The following is a 25626-nucleotide window of genomic DNA, read 5'->3' as shown; positions in this document are numbered from 1 at the left end:
TAACGTGCACGCAAGGGTTGTCCACCAACATCGTTAAAAATTTTGATATTTTTAGTCTGCATTTTAGTTAAAAAACCTATTTGACTCTTTTTGAAAGTTTGTGGTCAAATTTAACTAAAAAATAATGGTCAATTTAGAAAAAAAATGTGAACATTGAAGGCTAAATTTATCATTATGTCTAAAATCGATAAAAACCCATACATTATATGATTTAAACTTACAATACAATAAATTTTAAACTTTTTACGTTACCATTTCATCCAAAACTTTATTTAATTATCATATAAACTTTTAACAAATATAAATTATATATATTTTTCACTCACATTATAATTATGTCATAATCTAAAATTACTTTACGAGAATGACCAGTTAAACTTTGATTAAATTAAAAAAATCCATATAGAAAATGATATACATATATGTATAACCAATTATTTAATTTAATAAAAATAATGGATTAAACATATATTTTTTTTTTAAATAATCTTTAGTTGATATGTACAACACGTATTAGAAAAATTCAAAAAATAAAATAGAATGGTCAAAAAGTAAGAATGCAATTCATTAGTGTATGTCTGCTACTACAATCCACGATTTAGCTTTTAGCAAGATTCTTTGTTTCACTTTAAGCTTAGCTTTACGTTACTTCACCCCTCAATCCTCATTTGCTTTTGTTGATGTAAGTGAAGTGAAAGTACTTCCCATTGCACAACCATCTCATTTTTATTTTTTTTCGATTTGCGTTTACTCATTTATTGAAACCTATTTAATTATTCTCTTTTTTTTTCCTAAAAAGAACTTTTAAATTTAGTGTATTGTTTTTAGATTATTATATTTATCTATCTTACTAAAAATTTATACAAATGAAAGAACTTAAATATATATCGGAGTAATTATAATGTAGGTTCAAACTAATAGAAAGTATAGTGAACAAACAATTAGACTAAAATTCGACTAAAGACTCACACATCATAATTGTGTATATTAAAACTCGAACTTAAGTATTTTATATTGTAAAAATTAAAGTTAATTAATATGTTTAATTATTGTTTGAATCGAAACAAAAGCAAAATTTAGAAATTAAATCAATTTTCGATTTTTGGATAGCTATAGTTTTTGCATGCTTATCCATGCTTTTTGCCACCATTTTCAGTGCACTTACTGCCATCATTGTTGAACAATACTTTCTCGTTATGATGGGAATATGAGAGATGTTTTGTTGGCTCTATTCATTGCTAGAATCCATGATTGGTGTACCAACGCCCCAACATGGGACCATCAATAAAAAACAAACCAAACATATCTAAAACATTGATCAACAAAATTATTTGAACAAAAATTGAAGTCATATGTAAATTATGGTGAAATTAAATTTTATAAATTACTTCAAATAATATTAAAGAAAACTAAGTAATAAGAGTAAGGACTGAATAGGCAAAAAAGCAAGAAAGAAAAGAGAAACGGATGGGGTAAATTGCTAGATGAAAGAAGAGCATGAGCATCTTTAATCATGATTTTAAAACATCCTTTAGGGCCCCTCCAAAAGCCCTTGAAACTGAAGAAATTTGGTTTACTTTGAGTTCATGAATGAATTGAATATCAACACTGTGATAGTCAATATTGAAAGCAAAGACAAAAGATCAAATCCCCTTCTTTTTAATCCAAAGCATGAAAATATAAAAACTTTTTAAAGTAATGTTTTTCTTTTATTTCTTTAAAGTCTTAACTTTTGAAAACCAAGCATGTTGAAACTGGTTAAAGTTTGTGCCTTTTTAATCCTTTAAAAACCATTTTTACAGTTGGCAACTGCACCGTTTTGTAAAAGGTTAATAAGGGTGGAGGGCGTTTTCCTTGTGCAATTTTCAGAGTGGAATCGCTTTAATTGCTGCCTATTTTTTAAATTATATCGACAAATTCAATTCAACAATTTAGATCACATTAAGCTTTTAAATCTCACTTGATTGAGATGTAATTCTTACAAAATTTATAAAATATTGTGATTTATAAATAAAATGTTAAAAGTTTATTCAAGTGATGTGGGAGTTCTCATAATTTACTTTGTTGCAAAGTCATAAGAACTTCAACCTAAAACTTATCTTGAATAATGTAAATTATTTGTTACTAAATCAAAGCTACAAAGGCAACCTTAATAGTCTAAAGTAATGAGAGTGGATTAACAAGCTTAACATATTCAAAATGGGAATGATATATGAAATAAGAAAACCCAACATGTGCTTGGACTTGAAGTAATTGGTAATCATCAATGCTTAAAACATCTTTAGACAATTTAATGGATTTGGTCCAAAGACTGATCCCTTGGGCTCTACTCAACACAAGCGGCCTTTTCTTAGTGGCTGGCATCTTTGTACCCGATACTGCCCTGCTATCAACTGACACATCCTTGTTTTGAGCCACACCACCATTCATTTCCTCAAATAGCAAACTCGGTGCCTCTCTCCTCACGGCTAATTTTGTTTAAAATGTCGCTTTCAAGTCCTTGGAATTAACATTTTAATTTTTACCGTTACTTCTACTACGATTTCTAATACCCAAATGCTTCGGTTTTAAACTTATAAGTTTTTGCATGATTTTAAAAATTCAGTTCAAATTTAAACAAAAAATTTATCTCATTTTATTCTATTTTTAAATAATCTGAAATTAAACTTATTCAAATTTAAGATTACACTAAACTTTAAATGTTTGAAATTATCTTTAATTTTATTAATATAGGAGGATATGATTTGAGTAAGGGTGAGTATTCGATCAAGTTAAGTCGAATCGAGTAAAAAAATTTCAAGTTAGTCAAGTTGACAAATCCTAATTTAGCAACTGAACTCAATTTAAATTTTTTTCAAATCCAGTCAAGTCGAGTCAAGTTAACGAATCTTATTATTTATGCTCAATGCTGTTGACACCATTTTTTTTTGGATGAAAACAGGGTCGACTTAGATTTTGAAAATAAAACGAAAAATGGGAGTCGCCACCAATCTTTTTTGATGAGGTGTGATCGGGTCACCTCGTAAAACGGTTGTTTTTAATAAACGATTTAGATTTTATTAAAACAACGATTTTTGTCTACGAAATTCAGAAAAATGGGTTCGGGAGTCGGTTACGCACGAGGAAGGATTAGCACCCTCGATGCGCCCAAAATTGGTACCTAGTTGATTAATTAGTGTCTTAGTGTCGAAAATTGAAAATTTGAAGAGTTTAAAAAAAATACGATCCTTAAAAGAAACTCTGATAACGTGAATTGAAATATAAGATTCTCTTGTTCCGAAGGAATATCACATCCAGCACGTTAGGACACGATACTCTAAACCATCGAAACCAAGATCATCTTATAGTTTAATGAAACCATACTTTGAAGATTTAATAGGATATTTGGCTATTTAGTCGAACGAGAAATCGAAACCCAGCACGTTAGGGCACGTTTTCTCGATTTTTCTAAATACGAAATATTACCTTTATTATTGAAAGTTTAAAAGGGTATTTGGCCATTTGGTCGAACGAGGAATCGAAACCCAGCACGTTAGGGCACGTTTTCTCGAACTTTCCAAACGTGAAATATTGCTTTTACGAAAGAATTATTTTCGTTGGGTAATTAATATAAATTCGTGGTAAAGTGGAATAGCGAAAAATGAGCAAACAAATATGAATTTCGATATCAATGAACATAACAGAATAAAATAAATGCATAATAAGAATGATGAGATCAGAAATAGAGGAGTAAGACAAACAAGCAATGTAAGAGAATAATAAAAGATTAATAATAATTATAATAGTAAAAATAATAATAGTAATAATAGCTAAGTGTGAAATAGTAACAATATTAATAAGACAAATAATATAATAATAGTGATAGCACTAAAGAAAAAAATATATATTAATAATAGTAATAAATATAATAGTAATAAATAGAAAATAATAGTACATTAATAATAATAGTATATGTTAATATCAATAATGATATGTATAAAAAAAGGAAATAATAATATGGTAAAAAATGTGTTAATAAAAATAAAAATAGAAATAAAAATAATATTAATAATGATATTAATAATAGTAATAAAACAGAGAAAAGAAAAATATATATATATAACGATGAAAAGTAATGATAATAATTATTATAATAGTAATGATATAAATCAATGAGGTAATAAGCAAATGGGTATAAAAAGAAAATATAATCATAGTAATAATAGTTGTAGTAATAATAATAGTAAGAAAAATAGTGATAATATAACAAGAATAGTAATATAACAAGAGAATAATAATAATAATAATAATAATAATAATAATAGTAATGGAGATAATAATAATAATAATGATACTAACAATAATATAAATAAAAATATAAACAACAAAAAATAGCAATAGCAATAATAATAATGGAATGAAAGTGATAATAATAATAGTAAATAATATGCAAGAAAATAAAATACAATTATAATACCATAATGTTAAATAATAAAAGAAAATACAAAAGAAAAGGACGAAAAGGGGCTAATTTGAACTCTAGACAGAAATTTGAGGCGAAAATAATAAAATAAAAAAAAAGAAATGGGGCCAAATTGAATTTAAAACAAGAGTTAGGGGATAGATTCGAAACAAAAAAAAAAGGAAAGGGGAGGACCTACTAGAACACGTGAATAACATGGAGGGACTAAAAGGGAAATAATCCCAACCTTTATGCGCATTATTTCAACAGGGACTCAAATGTAATTAGGAGAAAATTATGCGGCCAAATTAAAAACAATAAAAAGAAGAACAGGGGCCTAATCCAATAGCAGCGCAAAAGAGAAGGATTGGCCACATAAATAACCCATTTTAGGCGCATAGGCTCTTTTCCTTTACCCAAACGGTATTGTTTTAGTTTTATTATTTAAATCATACTTTTATTTTGAAACCATCCATGCCTTTATTTCCTTTTTTTTATTTTTTTTTTCTAAACCTAGCACTTTCAGACTCCTCTATCTCTTCTCCTTCTTTTCAGCCGATAAGGCCATTCCCTGCTCGCCTGCACGCTGCCATGGCCGGTGACCGATGTTGCGGAGAATGAGCTTTTACGCTCTGTCTTCAAAGCCTCTTTTGAAGGCTAAACTTTCAGCAAACAAAGAACGAGAAAAAAAAGAGTTCTTTGTCCCTTTGCCGAACTCGATTACAACGACGGAGAAATCACTCCGACGCGAGCTCAAAGGGATTCAGGTGAGCCATTTTCCTTCCTTTTAGTTTTTGCTTAAACAGATTCGCGAAGAGAAAGAAAAAAATAAAAGAAAATACAAAAGAAAAAAACTAAATAAAAATAAAAAAGAACCAAGAACACATTTTAGTTTCCAATCTTTCTTAGATTTGCTTGTGTGCTTTTTTATTTCTAATACCTGTGTTACAATCTTTCTTTTTGTAAAAAAAATAAAAACCCCCCTTTTCCAAAATACAATCCGTCCTCTTTTTCAAAATTTCTCCCTTTGGTTTTATAATCGATTACAATAACAATAAAAATGCTCTTATTCCTCTGTTGTGGCTGCCTTTTTTGTTGTTTGTGTTTGCAGGGTATGGCCGGTGTTGGTGGTGGGGGTGTCAGACGGTATGGGACTGTTGTAGTGGAGGTATGGGGCTGTTGTAGTGGGGGTATGGGGTTTGGTATTAGTGGGCCAAAATTGGCCTACTACAGCTGCCCCTCTTTGCTCATTTTCGTGTAACAAGAATAGAGCAAAGACATCAAAAGGGCCAATTTTGCCCGGTCTTGCCGAGTCTTGACTTTTTGGTGCTCATCTTCTTCAAGTAGCCTTATTCCAACCTGCCGCGTCTTGTTGCTTCGATCCCCTCTACTGCAGCTTCAGATACGCCTTGTAGCTTCAATCTACTCTGCTACGACTCCATGGGGGTGAAATTTGTGTTTTTAGTCTGCTCCACTACTATTTAGGGAGATAAGACTGGGTGTGATCTGCTCCACTACTACTTAGGGAGATAAGACCTGAAATCTTCAATCTATTCCACTGCCAAATGTAGGGAGATAGAGTCATCGGCTTCAATGTACTCCATTGTAGTCAGGGAGGTAAAATCTGCCATCTTTGATCTTCAATCTGTTCTACTGCCAAATACAGGGAGATAGAGTCTGTTTTTCAATCCACTTCCTACCAATATAGGGAGGCAGGATCTGCTATCTTCGATCTATTTCGTTGCCGAATACAGGAAGGCAAGATCTGCAATCTTCAATCTATTCCACTGCCCAATACAGGGAGATAGAGTTATCGGCTTCAACGTACTCCACTGTAGTCAGGGAGGTAAAGTCTGCCGTCTTCGACCTGCAATCTATTCCACTGCTAAATACAGGGAGATAGAGTCTGTTTTTCAATCCACTTCCTACCAATATAGGAAGGCAGGACCTGCTATCTTCGATCTATTTCACATCAATATATGAAAATAAGATATGCTTTCTTCGATCTAATTCGCCACCAGTATGGGAAGACAAGATCTGCGTCGTCGATCCACTTCCTACCAATATAGGAAGACCGGACCTGTTATCTTTGATCTACTTCACGCCAATACATGAAGACAAGATCTGCTTTCTTCGGTCTACTTCCTACCTAATACAAGAAGGCAAGATCTGCAATCTTCAATCTATTCCACTGCCAGATACAGGGAGATAGAGTTATCGGCTTCAATGTACTCCACTGTAGTCACAGGGAGGTAAAATCTGCCATCTTCGATCTGCTTCGCTGCCTAATACAGGAAGGCAAGATCTGCAATCTTCAATCTATTCCACTGCCAGATACAGTGAGATAGAGTTATCGGCTTCAATGTACTCCACTGTAGTCAGGGAGGTAAAATCTGCCATCTTCGATCTGCTTCGCTGCCAAATACAGGAAGGCAAGATCTGCAATCTTCAATCTATTCCACTGCTAGATACAGGGAGATAGAGTTATTGGCTTCAATGTACTCCACTGTAGTCAGTGAGGTAAAATCTGCCATCTTCGATCTGCTTCGCTGCCGAATACAGGAAGGCAATATCTGCAATATTCAATCTATTCCACTGCCAGATACAGGGAGATAGAGTTATCGGCTTCAATGTACTCCACTGTAGTCAGGGAGGTAAAATCTGCCATCTTCGATCTGCTTCGCTGCCAAATACAGGAAGGCAAGATCTGCAATCTTCAATCTATTCCACTGCCAGATACAGGGAGATAGAGTTATCGGCCTCAATGTACTCCACTGTAGTCAGGGAGGTAAAATCTGCCATCTTCGATCTGCTTCGCTGCTAAATACAGGAAGGCAAGATCTGATATCTTCAACCAGCTCTGCTACAAACGAGAGAGGCAAGGTTTGTCTTCGATCTGCTTCGCTGTCAGTGCAGGAAGGCAAGATCTGCTATCTTCAACCAGCTCTACTATAAACGAGAGTGGCAAGGTTTGTCTTCAATTTTTACTGATCTGTTCTCTAGGGAACATGACCTGTATAATGAACCTAATTATGCCTAATGATTAGGATGGCATGATCAAAATGAATCAAATGCTCCTAACTAGACATGTGTGAATGGTATTTGAATGAATGCAGAATGTCATGAAAATAATTCCTTAATGCTTAGGTTATCATCGCTCAAAAGCTTATTGAGGCATTATCACTAACGTGTCGCAATGCCTTCTTGACCAGCCGGCATTTCCAAAGAAACACGTAATCTGATTGCCCCCACTGTGAACATCGTAGTTCAATCCATTGTGACATAAAATTTGTACCATCAATCTCCTACTGTAACCCAAGGGTAGAAAGATATGGCTTTTTTCAATCTTCTCCTATCGTAATTCAAGGGTATAAGATTTAAATCCTTCTGGTCCCTTACATCGTTCCCAAGGTGTCGTACCAAAGACTCATGCGCAAACAAGGGCTCTCCTTCCCGAGGTAACCTCTTCCTATTGCCTGAAGATCATCACTTTCTTGTTTATTCAAGCTTTGTCACCAACATGGCATCTTGTCAATCAACGCATTTGACAACAAAAATCCAAAGAGAAAGTCTAAATTTAGACTATTCCTTCCCAAATTTCCAACCTTTAAATTTGGAGTGTTCTAAACAATTGTCCTGCTTCAGGCTCCTATATTATTTAGAAACTTTTCAGAGTAATATGCAAAACTTCCTTCGTGAAAAATTTATTAGTCCATTAATCATTATTCCAATGCAACATGCTTGCAAAAGATCATAACGATAGATAAAATAGAATTGATTTGAGAGCATAGCTCAAAATGGATAAACTATCAAGGATAGCAAGAATAAAAGGGGAATTAATTGGGAACACGTATCTTGAAAAAGAATGAAGTATTCCAAGAGAAAAAAAAGTATGAGGACAAGATGCCCCAGATATCGTAGCTTGAACTTCTCTGTACCAACTCTTTGAAAGACCATTCTGTGTTTGACATGTGTTTAGGAGATCTACAAGACTTTGTCGATGCCCCAATATGCTACCTACCCTTTCCTGTTGAATCAGGTATAGCAAGATCATTACATGCCCCGATTTGATCAAAATTTGAGATGCTCTGATCGCCTCATGCCCCAATTTGATCCAAAATTTGAGTCGCCCTTTTTTGGGTTTTCAACTCAAGCCCCTTTGGTCTCAAGGCGCCCTTTGTGGGTTTTCACCTTGGCCTCTCCTTTTTTCACTCATTTTCTTTTCTTCTTTTCATTAATTTTCCTTTTTTTAAGTGAAGTATTTGTTCCTTGAATCAAAATTCTTAAGATTAGGCAAGTTCTTGCCATCTATCTTGGTCATACCAACACTCTCCCAGATAAAGCCTTCCACATAAGGTCCTTCTGGCTTGGCATCCACTTTCTTCTGAAGTCCCTTTTGTATGGCAAGAATATTCTTCGATATCAGGTCTCTAGGGCGAACTTTTTGGTGAGCTCGCGTATTTTATTTTTGGTACTTTTGACCAAGACGGATAACCTTGAATCTTTCCTCTTCAATCAAATTTAACTGATCATATCGGGTTTGGATTTGCTTCATCCAGATTCAGCTCTGACAAGACTTGAAGGAAAGGAATATCAACTTCGATGGGTAAAACTGTCCCTATTCCATATGCCAATGAGAAATGAGTTGTTCTGGTAGAGTTTTTTTGTTTTTGCTTTTGTTTTTTATTTGGTTTTTATTTGTTCTTTTTTTTTGGCCTCCACTAAACTGTTCATTTTGAGGGCAACATGGTGTTAATCTTGAACAAACTGCAAACTTCTGATGTCGTGCCGTTGTTCAAATTCAATGCATTGTCTAATATGATCCTTTTTGGCATTCCATATCGACATATGATTCTTCAAGAAATTTGCCGAGTGTCGACTTTATGATATTGGCATATGAAACAACCTCTACCCACTTGATGAAGTAATCGACGAACACAAAGATAGATCGATGACCGCCAGAAGCTTTTGGCGAGGTCGGCCCAAATAACATCCATGCCCCTCATAGAGAAAGTCCATGGAAAATTCATAACATGAAGAGATAAAGGAATCACATAAATCTTGTCTCCGTAAATTTGGCACTTGTGGCGTTTCTTGGTATAACTGGTGCAATCCCCTTCCATGGTGGGCCAGCAGTACCCAAATCTCATGATTTGCTTGGCCATTGCAAAACCATTAGCACGTGTTCCTCGTCCAAGATCTTCTTAACCTCAAGAGCATCCACTTGTCTAAAAACATCTTTGAATTCTTAGAGTAACTCAATGACGTCTCGCTTTGTCTCTGCAGTGATACAGGCTCTAATCTTCACCTTTTTCTCTTCTCCTAAGCTCACAATTCCCCACTGAATTTTTTTTTGTAAGGTTGGATCTATTTTTCGACTTGCCTTACCATCCTTAACAAATCAGGAGATAAACTACAGTCTTGATCATATTCGAAGTCTTGAGGATCCTCTAGACACATATCTTGCTTGAAAGAAAGTTCTGAGTCAATAGCAGTGTCGCTCATATCATTGATATCTGGAAACCTATTCTAGGGACGAAGGAAGTCTCAAAGAGCTAACGAATCAAAGGGTAATTACCTGGTGGTATGAGTATGAATGAATTGGAAGGAACAAAAGAATATTTGCCAAAACAAGACACAAAGATGCATTTCGTTGAAATAAAGAATAGTGGACATGTGCCTTTTCACAAAAGGATTTTCTATTGCTCCCAGGCTTAGAACAATAAGAGTGTTCCAAATATTACTCTGAAATGGTCCTAAAAATTACAAGAATCTCCTCCACGGTCCAGTTGTTTAAAACGCCTCTAGGGATGTAGAAACAAATTCAAGATAGGTTTTTTCATTTTTAGTTCTTTTTCAAAGGCATACACATCTTCACCTTTCGAACCATCGATATATTCAAAGAATTCCAATCCATCTAGTTTTGTACTAGAGTTCTAAACTCGACGTACTTTTGGATTTTAGGAAATTTATTGTATGCAATGAAATGTAATGTTGATGCATGAACGCGTATTTTTGGATTTTAGGAAATTTATTGTATGTAATAAAATGTAATGTTAATGCATGAACGCGTATTTTTGGATTTTAGGAAATTTATTGTATGTAATGAAATGTAATGTTAATGAATGAAGAGATACGTGCAATGAAATGTAATGCAGATGTATGAATGCAAAAAGAGACATTGATTCTTAATTCAATTCTATTAGAACAACTTTACTAGAAAACAAATCTCTTTACATAAAGCGGATACATATACGGCTTTGCCCTCATATGCGGAGACATTCGATCATTTTCTTCGTTCGAGCGTTAAGATAAGTCTCACGAACTCTTCAAAAGGGACGTATCTTATATCTCCTTTTTACTCAATCCGGGCCATGACTCGTTGCTCACTAAACCTCATGGTGCTCGTTGACTTCTCTTTTAAGAAAGTTCAGCGGCTCTCGAATAATCCTTGTCACATTAAATTCTCGGGCCACGGAGCAATGGTTGTGTGGTCCTCCATTAAACTATCATCCTTCTCTTATCACGTTTTCTTGGACCACATTCGGACAACCGTATTATTATCCACTTTATCAAGAAACCCATTTCCTTATGACAAGCTCTCTATTTAACAACTGAACGTGAATCAACACCTCTTTTTACGATGAAAATGCAATGCAATCATAACAAAAAGAAAACATGTTAGTACAAAGCAAAAGCAAGCAAGAATAAATAGAACACCTATTTGGGTGAATACTAGGGGTTCGAAGTGGTTCTACCTAGGTTGGGCTCCTAAGGTTCACTACATGAGGTTTGGTTCTAAAGTAAGGGTACCTGAACCAGCAGATTCCTCGATCCTCACCCATTATAGGCTCATATGGACTGAGTTCAGTTCAGGGGAATACATTTCCCTATGGCCATGCGGAGATGAAAATCTCACGAAGACATAGGTACGGATGTATCCCGGAAGTGATTCACTATCCCATGCGGATGTGAAAACCTCACGAAGGCGTAGTTTCTCACTCCCACTTAAAAGGTGTGACCAACGGTCATGCAATGCAATGTGCAGAGTTATAAAATAAAATACAGAACATGATAAAAAAATATAACTCAAAACAAAAAGAGATGCAATGAGAGGATCGTAAATTTAAATCGAATTTTCCACTTTCAACAAAAAGACAAGAAATAATCAACACGTGGCTTGACTCTCTTATAATCCCCAGTGGAGTCGCCAAGCTGTTGACACCATTTTTTTGGGATGAAAACGGGGTCGACTTAGATTTTGAAAATAAAACGAAAAATGGGAGTCGCCACCAATCTTTTTTGATGAGGTGTGATCGGGTCACCTCGTAAAACGGTTGTTTTTAATAAACGATTTAGATTTTATTAAAACAACGATTTTTGTCTACGAAATTCAGAAAAATGGGTTCGGGAGTCGGTTACGCACGAGGAAGGATTAGCACCCTCGATGCGCCCAAAATTGGTACCTAGTTGATTAATTAGTGTCTTAGTGTCGAAAATTGAAAATTTGAAGAGTTTAAAAAAAATACGATCCTTAAAAGAAACTCTGATAACGTGAATTGAAATATAAGATTCTCTTGTTCCGAAGGAATATCACATCCAGCACGTTAGGACACGATACTCTAAACCATCGAAACCAAGATCATCTTATAGTTTAATGAAACCATACTTTGAAGATTTAAGAGGATATTTGGCTATTTAGTCGAACGAGAAATCGAAACCCAGCACGTTAGGGCACGTTTTCTCGATTTTCTAAATACGAAATATTACCTTTATTATTGAAAGTTTAAAAGGGTATTTGGCCATTTGGTCGAACGAGGAATCGAAACCCAGCACGTTAGGGCACGTTTTCTCGAACTTTCCAAACGTGAAATATTGCTTTTACGAAAGAATTATTTTCGTTGGGTAATTAATATAAATTCGTGGTAAAGTGGAATAGCGAAAAATGAGCAAACAAATATGAATTTCGATATCAATGAACATAACAGAATAAAAATAAATGCATAATAAGAATGATGAGATCAGAAATAGAGGAGTAAGACAAACAAGCAATGTAAGAGAATAATAAAATATTAATAATAATTATAATAGTAAAAATAATAATAGTAATAATAGCTAAGTGTGAAATAGTAACAGTACATTAATAAGACAAATAATATAATAATAGTGATAGCACTAAAGAAAAAAAATATATTAATAATAGTAATAAATATAATAGTAATAAATAGAAAATAATAGTACATTAATAATAATAGTATATGTTAATATCAATAATGATATGTATAAAAAAAGGAAATAATAATATGGTAAAAAATGTGTTAATAAAAATAAAAATAGAAATAAAAATAATATTAATAATGATATTAATAATAGTAATAAAACAGAGAAAAAAAAATATAACGATGAAAAGTAATGATAATAATTATTATAATAGTAATGATATAAAATCAATGAGGTAATAAGCAAATGGGTATAAAAAGAAAATATAATCATAGTAATAATAGTTGTAGTAATAATAATAGCAAGAAAAATAGTGATAATATAACAAGAATAGTAATATAACAAGAGAATAATAATAATAATAATAATAATAGTAATGGAGATAATAATAATAATGATACTAACAATAATATAAATAAAAATATAAACAACAAAAAAATAGCAATAGCAATAATAATAATGGAATGAAAGTGATAATAATAATAGTAAATAATATGCAAGAAAATAAAATACAATTATAATATCATAATGTTAAATAATAAAAGAAAATACAAAAGAAAAGGACGAAAAGGGGCTAATTTGAACTCTAGACAGAAATTTGAGGCGAAAATAATAAAATAAAAAAAGAAATGGGGCCAAATTGAATTTAAAACAAGAGTTAGGGGATAGATTCGAAACAAAAAAAAGGAAAGGGGAGGACCTACTAGAACACGTGAATAACATGGAGGGACTAAAAGGGAAATAATCCCAACCTTTATGCGCATTATTTCAACAGGGACTCAAATGTAATTAGGAGAAAATTATGCGGCCAAATTAAAAACAATAAAAAGAAGAACAGGGGCCTAATCCAATAGCAGCGCAAAAGAGAAGGATTGGCCACATAAATAACCCATTTTAGGCGCATAGGCTCTTTTCCTTTACCCAAACGGTATTGTTTTAGTTTTATTATTTAAATCATACTTTTATTTTGAAACCATCCATGCCTTTATTTTCTTTATTTTATTTTTTTCTAAACCTAGCACTTTCAGACTCCTCTATCTCTTCTCCTTCTTTTCAGCCGACAAGGCCATTCCCTGCTCGCCTGCACGCTGCCATGGCCGGTGACCGATGTTGCGGAGAATGAGCTTTTACGCTCTGTCTTCAAAGCCTCTTTTGAAGGCTAAACTTTCAGCAAACAAAGAACGAGAAAAAAAAGAGTTCTTTGTCCCTTTGCCGAACTCGATTACAACGACGGAGAAATCACTCCGACGCGAGCTCAAAGGGATTCAGGTGAGCCATTTTCCTTCCTTTTAGTTTTTGCTTAAACAGATTCGCGAATAGAAAGAAAAAAATAAAAGAAAATACAAAAGAAAAAAACTAAATAAAAATAAAAAAGAACCAAGAACACCTTTTAGTTTCCAATCTTTCTTAGATTTGCTTGTGTGCGTTTTGATTTCTAATACCTGTGTTACAATCTTTCTTTTTGTAAAAAAAATAAAAACCCCCCTTTTCCAAAATACAATCCGTCCTCTTTTTCAAAATTTCTCCCTTCGGTTTTATAATCGATTACAATAACAATAAAAATGCTCTTATTCCTCTGTTGTAGCTGCCTTTTTTGTTGTTTGTGTTTGCAGGGTATGGCCGGTGTTGGTGGTGGGGGTGTCAGACGGTATGGGACTGTTGTAGTGGAGGTATGGGGCTGTTGTAGTGGGGGTATGGGGTTTGGTATTAGTGGGCCAAAATTGGCCTACTACAGCTGCGTTTACATAGATTGATTATTTAACTAGTAGACAAAGTATAAGATTATTTAACTACATAAATAATATAATAGTTTTGCCTTTTTAACTTAATGGGTAAACATTTATCAAAATGACGTAGCTTTACCTTTTTTTTGTTCGGATTTTTAGATAACTCGAATTGTGTAATTCATATTCGAGTTAAACCAAAAAACTTATTTTTTTATTCGAGTTGATCCGAATAACTTGATTAACTCAAATAACTCGGACTATTTAATTCAAAATTTGAATTCATTTATCGAGTTTTTCGAATCAAATTGAATTTTGCTCACCTTTAGATTTGAGCGTACTGAAATGCATTTATTCTCCTATTTAAGGGTTGGATGGATTATAGATAGTTCTAAGTATTGTGCAAACTTAAAAATTTTCATACAATTTCACAATTGAATTAGATGTTAAAAAAATAATTTAAGCAAATAATTCAAAATGAATCAAATTTAGATTTAAAAAAAAAACTTAAAGTAAATCTACTTAGGGCCAGTTCTGCATTACTTTTCAAAAGTACTTTTGGCTCCAAAAGCACTTCTGGAAGAAAAGTTGTGCAGAACAAGCTGCTTCTGGCTGAAGTTTTTAATTTTTTAGAAGTGCTTTTCAAAAGCACCTCTGAAAAAGTAGAAGCTAAAAATTTTAGTTTTTTTCTCCCAAAAACACTTTTAATGCTTAATTACATTTTCACCCCTCCAATAACATAGTGCTTTCTCTTTTTTTCTTGGTACTTAATTACTGTTAAAATCATTAATTAAAAATAAAAAAATATTTTTTAAAATACTAATACAAATATTTAATAGTTATATTTAAATATTTAAAATATTGTTTATATATTCTAATTAAATTTTATAAATAATTAATATTTATTGCTTAAAAATATTTATATTTTATATTTTATATATTAAAATATTAACAAGAAGTTATAATAATTTTTTTAAATTCTTACTAAAATATAATAATATTAACTAATTTAAATATTATTTAAATACATATTTGTTACTTTATAATAACATGTCTAAAATAAACATTTTATTTCTCAAAAGTACTTTTTAACAGCAATGCTAAACACTCAAATTTTAAACTAAACTTTTCAAAAACACTTTTCAAAAGCACTTTTTCACAGCACTTTCAAAAGCACTTTTCAAAAGAATTACCAAACTAGCCCTTAAAATTTTTATTTATTAAGAGCCTAAACTATCCAAATCAAATTATCTAAAATTTTTAAACTTGATTTAACTCAACTTATATTGTCTCAATCTGCTTAGATTCAATGGTAGCTTTTTTAAATTGTGTATTCTCCAACTCAAAATTCAGTCCACATCAATATTTTAAAGATTTACGTAAGTTATATAGACATCATAAGATATAAATATAAAACACAAATTATGATTCATTGATAGTATGTTCATTTTTTTCATGAATTTCCTGAAGTTAAATCATAAAAAAAAAATTACATATTGTGATATATGTTGGATTTAGTTTAAAGAAAAAAAAAGTAATCTCAAATTTTATTTTTTAATTACATTTTACATAAAAAAAATTCATCTGAAAGTACGGAAATGAAAAAGAAAAAGATGTAACGAGTTTGGGGCCAAATTTGAGAAGGAAAGAATTTGAACATGTGATGAATGGTTGAGGGGAATATTTAAAGACATTAATCAATTAGATAGCAGCTCATACTGATGTTGGATAAATTGAAAATCCACATGCGAGGCTGTCAGTTATATTAATCGGTTCATAGATTCCTATGTACATTACGATTTAATGATACTAGTTAAAGTTATGAGACTTTTATGATTCTCGAAATCTCCCAGCTATGTACTGTTTCTTTGACTTCTCGAATACATTTTTATTTTGCTCAAAACAAAAAGAAAAAACATTCATAAAAAACAAGGTTTAAGAATGGTTAGAGATTTCATCATAGTTACCGATGATTAAGAGTTAGTTTGGGGCGGTGATACAGTGTGGTACGTTTAGCTTACTTTTTATCTTATGCTACAGTATCTAATCTCATCGCCATTGTTATTTTTACACTAACAGCAGGTAAACGTACCGTCTATCCAAACTCACCTTAAATATAGCTATCGAAGCTAAAAAGTCGTAATTTTAACTGTCCGAAATTTAGTCAATGCTCACGCTATATAATATTTATAATTATAAAAAGGGAGTTGTTGTGGAATTTTATTATGGATTTAGGTACGGCATCCCTGTCGGCAACAACAACGAATCTGTTGCTAAAACTTTTATTTTGTATTCAACACCTTGTTTAGGTAGTACCATCACTAATTACTTATTATGTATTCCATTTTTATTAATAGTAGTATATTTTATTTTTATTAATTTATAAATTTAAAAGGCAGTAGTTGTGAAATTTTATTATGGACTTAGGTAGGGTGTCGCCAACAATCTGTTGCTAAAACTCCTATAATTGTATTCAAAACCTTGTCTTGGTACAATCACTAATTTGTTACTCATGTATTTCATTTTTAATTATTAGTAAAATATTTTAATTTCATAAATGAAACCACATGATTATTACGTATCTCTTTTTTATTATATTGTAATATACGTCTCTTCTTATTAAACTCCAATTTATATGAACCAAAAATAAAAAAAACAAACTCTCATTTATATTGCGTTGATTAAGCTTAGTTTAATTTGTATTATGTTATTAGTAAGTAGGAGAATGAGAGTTTAAATGTGTTTATATGTATTTTTCTCTTATTTAAGAGTTGGAGTGCATAGACGACACTCAAGAAATTGACACTGACAATTTTCAACCAAGTTCCATTAGAAATAATAAAAAGTATTATTTAATATTAATATGAAAAAATGTTATTTAATCCTTTCAAAAAATTTATAACTCAATTTTATCTCCTAAAAGAGTTTCTCACTTCCCCCATGTAAGAATAATTATAAATAGAAAAAGGTTTTGTAACTATTTTTCATAGTTTTATATAAAAATTTAAAGTAAAATAATAAAAAACACTATTTAAAATAATCAAATCCAAGGATGACACCATTCATTTTTCTCCAAAAGATCATATAATTCATCACTCTACCTATAATTCATTTAAGAAAATGGCTTTATAAATATAATTTTTATATAGATATTTGCTTTCGCTTAGGTGTGAAATAATTTAATGAGAATAGAACAAATATATTTTATTCTATTGTTGTTGCGAATATGTTAATAATCATAAAAATAAATAAAAAGGAAAACAATATTCCATTGCCTAAACAACTATACCATATGAAGTAATATCAACTTGTAAGATTTAGTATTTGAACAATAAATATTATTAGCAATATTCCAACGGAAAAATGTAGAATATTTTTAAAGAAACAACGTGTATGATATCAACTTGTAAAATTTAGTGTTAAAATAATTATTATTAGCGATATTTCATATTTTTTTAAAGAAAGAATGTATATGATAGTTTAATTTGGTCCGCTTATTTGAAAATAATTGAAATATATAAAATACTATATTTTAATTTCTGCTTCATTTTTGTATCTTCATATAGTTGATTTTTTTAATATATTTTCATTTATGTCCGATATCTACTTTTTGTTAAATAATTATATTTATTTATGAAATTTAAGATATAGTATTAATGTATTGATGCTTTCCAAAATATATTAATTTATAATAATAATAATTAAAACTTAACTGATTCAATTAATCAAAATATTTTCACCAACTGAAACACATTTTTAATAAAATTAAGAGTAAATTACATTACTAGAATCACTAGATTATTAGTAAGTTTACGTTTTAATCACTCAAGTTTAAAATATTTCAAAATGATCACTGAACTATTCAGAAATTTTTATTTAAGTCACATGGCTATTAACTTTTTTTTTTTTAAATTTGGCCCGCGAGCTTAAAGCAACGATTTGGCAACTGATATGGTGTATCAATACCCTTCGACGAGTAGAACATACATTAGATGACGGTCAATGTCGAAGAGCGAAAATAAAAGTTATTTAGATTTTGATTTTAATTTTGATTTGTAAATTCTTGATGCCCAAAATTATTTTTTAAAAAATTAAATTAGTGTAAATGATACGAACAAAAAAAATTTATAACTTAAATTAAAAATTTTGAATAGTTTAATAACTATTTTATAACTTTTTTTTTTAAAAAGTAAATAAAATTTCACCAATTAAAACACATTTTTAATGGAATTAAATAAACATTTCACTAATCATGATGACGCCATAATGTAATGGTGTACTTGTAATTCATAATTAATTGAAGTCCAAAAAAAAAATAAAAATTGGGAGTATTATTTGAGTCCACCGACAGCCATAGGAGCGGCATATGCGGAGTAACGGTGAAAATTGTCAAAAAGACAAATGATATAATAAATAATTAAATAAAGGAAAGTAAAAATCAAGTGATAAAAAGCACAAGGCATTGAGCCCAAGATCGAGTGAACTATTTCATAAACACAACATTATCGCTGTAATGAGTAAAGGGAAGATGGAGATGGCGTGTTGAAGGGGAGAAATTGCCGACAGTTTTTTCTCACTTCTCTTAATATCTATATTTTTCATTTAATACTCTTCCCTTTTAATCTGTAAAAACAATATCATGGAAGCAAGTGCTGGAATGGTGGCCGGTTCTCACCGGACTAACCAGTTGGTTCGGATTCGTCATGATTCTGATAGCGGGGTTTGTCTATTAACCTCATTTCTAATTTCATTCTTTAGTTTGATTTTTCTGTTAGCATTTCCTATTGCATTCTTTAGTTTAATTTTTGTTGTAGGAATATCCTTTATTTGGATTGTGATAGATCTGAGTTTGTTATAATAGAAAATGACTATAAAAAGTTAAAGTTATTATAATAGTTGTTACGATCTAAATGTAAGTTGACTGAAAGTTAATTCAGAGTTTGGTTGACTGAGGAACTGAATGACTGGATAGTGAACATAATCGGATCTTGAGATTTGGTTATGATTTAATGACTTTTATCGTAGACACTCATCTGTAGAGTCTGGTCATTAGAAGTTCTTATTTAATACTTTGTCTTATTCAATGTCGATGATTTGCTGTGGCTATTTGGTTTTATATTTAAGATGATGGCTCTGTTTGGTTCAACTGCAAATTTTCAGAAGATTTCTAACAGCGTTTAATTGTCCTTTCTAAATGCAGCCTAAACCGCTAAAGAATTTGAATGGACAGACATGTCAAATCTGTGGTGATAATGTTGGAGTTGGTGCTGCCGGTGATGTGTTCGTTGCTTGCAATGAGTGTGCCTTTCCAGTTTGCCGGCCTTGTTATGAGTATGAACGGAAAGATGGGACTCAGTGTTGTCCCCAGTGCAAGACTAGATACAAGAGGCATAAAGGTTTGTCTGTTTCTTTTTTATGTTTCTGTATCATTTCCATTTTATGATTTGGCTTCTAAGATTTTATATCATGTGCGAAGTAAATAATTTCTGAATATTTCAGGGAGCCCTCGAGTGGAGGGAGATGACGACGAGGAAGATGTTGATGACTTGGAGAATGAGTTTGATTATGCTCAAGGACTCAGTAAGGCTAGGCGGCAGTGGCAGGGTGAAGATGTGGATCTTTCTTCATCCTCGAGACATGAATCTCAACAACCAATCCCTCTTCTAACCAATGGCCACACAGTAGGCATTTTATGTGCTTCTGTCCCTATTCATGTTATGAAGTTTGCAACAATGCGATTATTTGTTTCTTTACTATCTACTTGGTGATCAAGCTGTGTGCTGTTCAATTCCTGAGTTTCAGTTCCATGGTTGGAAAACCCAAGCCGTCCATTATGATTTATCCTAATCAGATTTAATTGACAAAATCATTTCATTCTTGCTTGGTTTTGTAGGATTTATTACCCTCTTGCCAAATTTTGTTTTAAACTTTTCATTGCTATTTTTTTTTTTGTTCATTAGCCGTTTAACTCTCATGTATAACCCAGCATGGTTTGGTTACATCATAAGAAAAACTTTTTGTATTTGTGAAAGTTACTAGCTTTGCTAATACATTCTCTGATGATTATTACTAAGAGATTCATGATTTCTGCTATTTAAATTGTCATTTTTCTAACTGATAGGCCAACATTTTCAGGTTTCTGGAGAAATTGCTACTCCAGACAATCGATCCGTGCGAACAACATCAGGTCCTTTGGGCCCTTCTGAGAAGAATGGCAGTTCTTCTCCTTATGTTGACCCAAGGCAACCAGGTAATAAAGTTATTGGGTTTGTTTACAAGATTTTTTTCTCTTTCTTTTTCCCTTTTTGAAGGGTTTATTATCTCAATTAATATTGTCATCTGTTCTTGTAGTCCCGGTGAGAATTGTGGACCCAACGAAGGACTTGAATTCTTATGGCCTTGGGAATGTTGATTGGAAGGAAAGGGTTGAAAGTTGGAAACTCAAACAGGAGAAAAATGTGATGCATATGAACAATAGGTACCCTGAAGGAAAGGGAGATATAGAAGGAACTGGTTCAAATGGGGAGGAATTGCAAATGTGAGCTAATCTTGTCTGGAATAGAACTTAAATTAGTTTACTATGTTCCATTGAGTGCTTTTATATATCTTAATGACCTTCTAAATCGCATTAAGTTTATATTTTTCATCTTGAATTTTGTTTGTTCATACTTAATTTTTTGGTTAAATTTTATTTTGGACTATTTTCATTTTTATATTTCTATCTCTAGATGCAAATTGTGTCCATTCCTTTTGACTTTGTAGTCCTAATTGGTATGGTTTTTTGCTCAGTTGATGTCATCCATGCATTTCATTATGAAGTTTAATGGTTCTTGTTCCACAGGGCTGATGATGCTCGTCAACCTTTGAGTCGTGTGGTGCCTATTTCTTCGTCTCACCTGACCCCTTATCGTGTTGTCATCATTCTCCGTCTCATCATTTTGGGCTTTTTCTTGCAATATCGTGCCACACATCCAGTGAAAGATGCATATCCATTGTGGCTAACATCTGTTATCTGTGAGATTTGGTTTGCTTTATCTTGGCTTCTAGATCAGTTTCCAAAATGGTATCCCATTAACCGTGAGACCTACCTTGACAGGCTAGCTTTGAGGTCAGTTCTATTACTTCACTGATGGTTTGTTTCATATGTGGCTGAAAACCTCCTTTGTCCTTTCGTCTGCCTATGTGTTTTTTTGGTGCTGTTGTCTGTTATCATAACATTAATATCGGTTGGCTCTGTTTTCTAGATATGACCGGGATGGGGAACCATCACAGCTATCCCCTGTAGATGTTTTTGTCAGTACAGTGGATCCACTCAAAGAGCCTCCACTTATCACAGCGAACACTGTCTTGTCAATCCTTGCAGTGGATTACCCGGTGGACAAAGTAGCTTGCTATGTTTCTGATGATGGTTCAGCTATGCTGACTTTTGAAGCCCTCTCTGAAACTGCTGAGTTTGCAAGGAAGTGGGTGCCTTTCTGCAAGAAGCACAGTATAGAGCCTAGAGCTCCTGAGTTTTATTTTGCTCAAAAGATTGATTATCTAAAGGACAAGATAAAGCCTTCATTTGTCAAGGAGCGTCGTGCAATGAAGGTCAGTGTAGAGATGCCTAATTATGCTTATGCATGTGTTATGTTTGTTGGGTATAGACCTTATAATGATTTCGATAATAAATTTCCTTTTTGTTGTTATTTCTTGGTAAGCTTTGCTTGAAAACAGTTCATATATATATATATTTGCAGTTTGACACTGCATAAGTAAGTAAATAAAAAACTGAAGAAAGAACTCCGCAGAAGGCTTAAGTGGATTCCAACCGAAGTACAATGAAAAGTTTTAGAACACAAGAAAACAAAATCTAAAGCAATGTTTCTTCCACTCACTACTTCCTATTAAAACAGGAAAAAGATGTCACATTTTCTAACGTTAAAAGAGGTGAAATTTCTTTCAACAGAGAGAATATGAAGAATTCAAGGTGCGGATCAATGCTCTTGTTGCCAAAGCTCAGAAAATGCCTGAAGAAGGTTGGACAATGCAGGATGGAACGCCATGGCCTGGAAACAACCCAAGAGATCATCCAGGAATGATACAGGTATTATCCTTCAACTGAGTTGCATTCCAGTAAAGTTGGTTCTGTGATTACTTACCATCATGGTTCTTTCTATTTTCTAATGTAATTTTGTGGAACAACAGGTGTTTCTAGGTCATAGTGGGGGGCTCGATACTGATGGAAATGAGCTACCTCGCCTTATCTATGTTTCTCGTGAGAAGCGACCTGGATTCCAACACCACAAAAAAGCTGGAGCCATGAATGCTTTGGTATGTGATTCTCTGCCCTTTTTCAATTTCACCATGCATCTCTTAAGCAGACACAGATGTTCTCTGGTCATTTTCGAGGACTACATGTAACCACAGTGTTTTAGAGCATACCTTTGCAATAATCCTGCCTTGGTTCCTTCGTTGGATATTCTTTACTGAGGAATGTGTCATGTAGAGGAAAATCCTTTTAAACCGTCTGCGGTTGCAACTTTGTAAGGGCTACTGTCAGTTTCATTTTCTAATCTGGCCATCTTTTGATTCTCAGATTCGAGTTTCAGCTGTTCTTACCAATGGGGCATATTTGTTGAATGTCGATTGTGATCACTACTTCAATAACAGTAAAGCTCTTAAAGAAGCAATGTGTTTCATGATGGATCCTGCCTATGGAAGGAAGACATGCTATGTGCAGTTCCCTCAACGTTTTGATGGCATTGACTTGCACGATCGATATGCCAATAGGAATATTGTGTTCTTTGATGTATGACCCGTTAATTTGGCTTCAGGATAGAACTTGTTTCAAATTACTAGTTTATGGGGGACGGTAGTTCATTTTGTGCTTGTATTTTGCAGATTAACTTGAAAGGGTTAGATGGCATCCAAGGTCCTGTCTATGTGGGAACTGGTTGCTGTTTCAACAGGCAGGCTCTATATGGGTATGATCCGGTTCTGACAGAAGCAGATTTGGAACCAAATATTATTGTTAAGAGTTGTTGTGGTTCAAGAAAGAAGGGAAAGAGTGGGAATAAAAAATACATTGACAAGAAGAGGGCAGCTAAGAGAACTGAATCGACCATCCCTATTTTCAATATGGAAGACATTGAGGAGGGTGTAGAAGGTGGGCTTTTCATCGAAACTACTCTATTATGATTTTTATCTCTAATATATTTGATTTTCTCTGCACCAGTACTAGATCCTATCGTTCTATATTGCATATGATACAGTGTGGGTACTTCATTTCTGCATGGCGGTCATTAACTTTTTTATTATCTCGTGTTTTTCCTGCATCAACATTGTTCAAGATCACTCAAATTGTATAAAAGTATTGCCCATGCCCTGGCTGTTCTTAAATTCATTTATTGTTTTCTGTAGGATATGAGGAAGAAAGGTCTCTTCTCATGTCTCAGAAGAGACTAGAGAAGCGATTTGGTCAGTCACCGGTATTTATCGCTGCTACCTTCATGGAACAAGGAGGCATTCCACCATCAACCAATCCTGCAACGCTTTTAAAAGAAGCAATCCATGTAATTAGTTGTGGATACGAGGACAAGACTGAATGGGGCAAGGAGGTCAGTTGTGAAGTATCATGGCCTTTAGTAGTGCCTTACCTGGTTTCCCTTTATATATGCATTAACCCTTTTTCTTCCCTCCTGCCACCAGATTGGATGGATTTATGGTTCTGTTACAGAAGATATTTTGACTGGTTTTAAGATGCATGCCCGCGGGTGGATATCAATCTATTGCATGCCTCCTCGTCCAGCATTCAAGGGATCTGCTCCTATCAATCTTTCTGATCGTTTGAACCAAGTGCTTCGATGGGCCTTGGGTTCTATTGAGATTTTGCTGAGTAGGCATTGCCCCATATGGTATGGTTACAAAGGAAGATTGAGGCTTCTGGAGAGACTGGCATACATTAACACCATTGTTTACCCCCTCACCTCTATTCCTTTGCTTGCTTATTGTATGCTTCCTGCCTTTTGCCTTCTGACAGGAAAATTTATCATTCCTGAGGTAAGTGATTACTAGAGCTTCCCTTTTTCCTTTGAAACTGATTTCTACCCCTGCAATCATCTAATGTTGTTGCTCCAATCTTTACGCAGATAAGCAACTTTGCTAGCATGTGGTTCATTCTCCTTTTCGTCTCCATTTTTGCTACTGGAATTCTTGAGCTTAGATGGAGTGGTGTCAGTATCGAAGACTGGTGGAGAAACGAACAGTTCTGGGTCATTGGTGGGACATCAGCTCATCTCTTTGCTGTTTTTCAGGGTCTTCTGAAAGTGCTTGCTGGAATAGATACCAACTTCACTGTCACTTCAAAGGCATCTGATGATGATGGCGAGTTTGCCGAGCTTTATGTTTTCAAATGGACATCACTTCTCATTCCTCCAACCACAGTACTCATTATCAACCTGGTGGGCATTGTGGCCGGCGTGTCGTATGCTATAAACAGTGGTTACCAATCCTGGGGTCCTCTTTTTGGCAAGCTTTTCTTTGCCATCTGGGTGATTGCTCATTTGTATCCTTTCTTGAAAGGTTTGGTGGGTCGCCAAAATCGTACCCCAACAATTGTCATCGTGTGGTCTATACTTCTTGCTTCCATCTTCTCATTGCTGTGGGTGCGTATCGACCCCTTCACCTCAGAAGCTACAAAAGCTGCTGCTAATGGTCAATGTGGCATCAACTGTTAGTTTCGTTTCTGGATTATTTTATTCCAGTAAACCCTCTCTCCTTCAAGTTGGCTATTGTGTATATAACCAAAGGAAAAAGAGACGTCGCCCTATTATCTGCAAAAAGATTATTTCTACTCCTGCGGCATGATATAAGTTTATGGGGACCTAAGACCAGCCGCCCTATTATCTTTTTGTTCACTTCTATTCTTCTACGTGGTATTGCTGATGAAGTTTGATGTTGGTGTTGTGTAATTTTATGAGTATATTTTTTTCATTATTATGTAGAGATATTTATTCATCCAATGTCATGAAAGGGACTTGTTACTGTTCTTTTTTGAGTACATATTTTATTTTGTTTTAGTTGATCATTCATATGAGATTGGAATAAGTTTGGGTTCCAATTTCCAAAGATAATTTCTTAATGATGTTGTGAAATCTAGTCTCTGATTCTCATTTTATGTTTGATCATTGCATGCATTTTTTAAAAAAGACAATGTGCCAACCTAATTTGCCTTGGATGATCTAAAAACCTTTCCGCGGG

The 25626-nt window shown here is 33.3% G+C and overlaps 2 protein-coding genes across 2 annotated transcripts; both read left to right on the top strand.

Annotated features, from left to right (window-relative positions):
- The first annotated feature begins 13669 nt into the window (after positions 1–13669).
- On the top strand, positions 13670–14415 carry LOC121229177 (uncharacterized). Its single transcript, XM_041112623.1, has 2 exons — positions 13670–13930; positions 14275–14415. The coding sequence occupies exons 1-2, from the start codon at positions 13769–13771 to the stop codon at positions 14413–14415; spliced, it is 303 nt and encodes a 100-aa protein (XP_040968557.1). The 5' UTR covers positions 13670–13768.
- Positions 14416–18778: 4363 nt separating this feature from the next.
- Positions 18779–25415, top strand: LOC107958687 (cellulose synthase A catalytic subunit 1 [UDP-forming]). Its single transcript, XM_041112714.1, has 14 exons — positions 18779–19105; positions 19586–19781; positions 19885–20066; positions 20521–20635; positions 20737–20923; positions 21227–21493; positions 21630–21975; positions 22334–22471; positions 22573–22698; positions 22964–23176; positions 23269–23533; positions 23788–23984; positions 24076–24426; positions 24516–25415. The coding sequence occupies exons 1-14, from the start codon at positions 19025–19027 to the stop codon at positions 25101–25103; spliced, it is 3252 nt and encodes a 1083-aa protein (XP_040968648.1). The 5' UTR covers positions 18779–19024; the 3' UTR covers positions 25104–25415.
- Positions 25416–25626: the final 211 nt, after the last annotated feature.

The sequence above is a fragment of the Gossypium hirsutum genome, chromosome A05 (genome assembly GCF_007990345.1).
Source record: "Gossypium hirsutum isolate 1008001.06 chromosome A05, Gossypium_hirsutum_v2.1, whole genome shotgun sequence".
Classification (NCBI taxonomy): domain Eukaryota; kingdom Viridiplantae; phylum Streptophyta; class Magnoliopsida; order Malvales; family Malvaceae; genus Gossypium; species Gossypium hirsutum.
The sequence above is the reverse complement of the archived record's forward strand: the minus strand, read 5'-3'. Positions and strand labels throughout refer to the sequence as shown.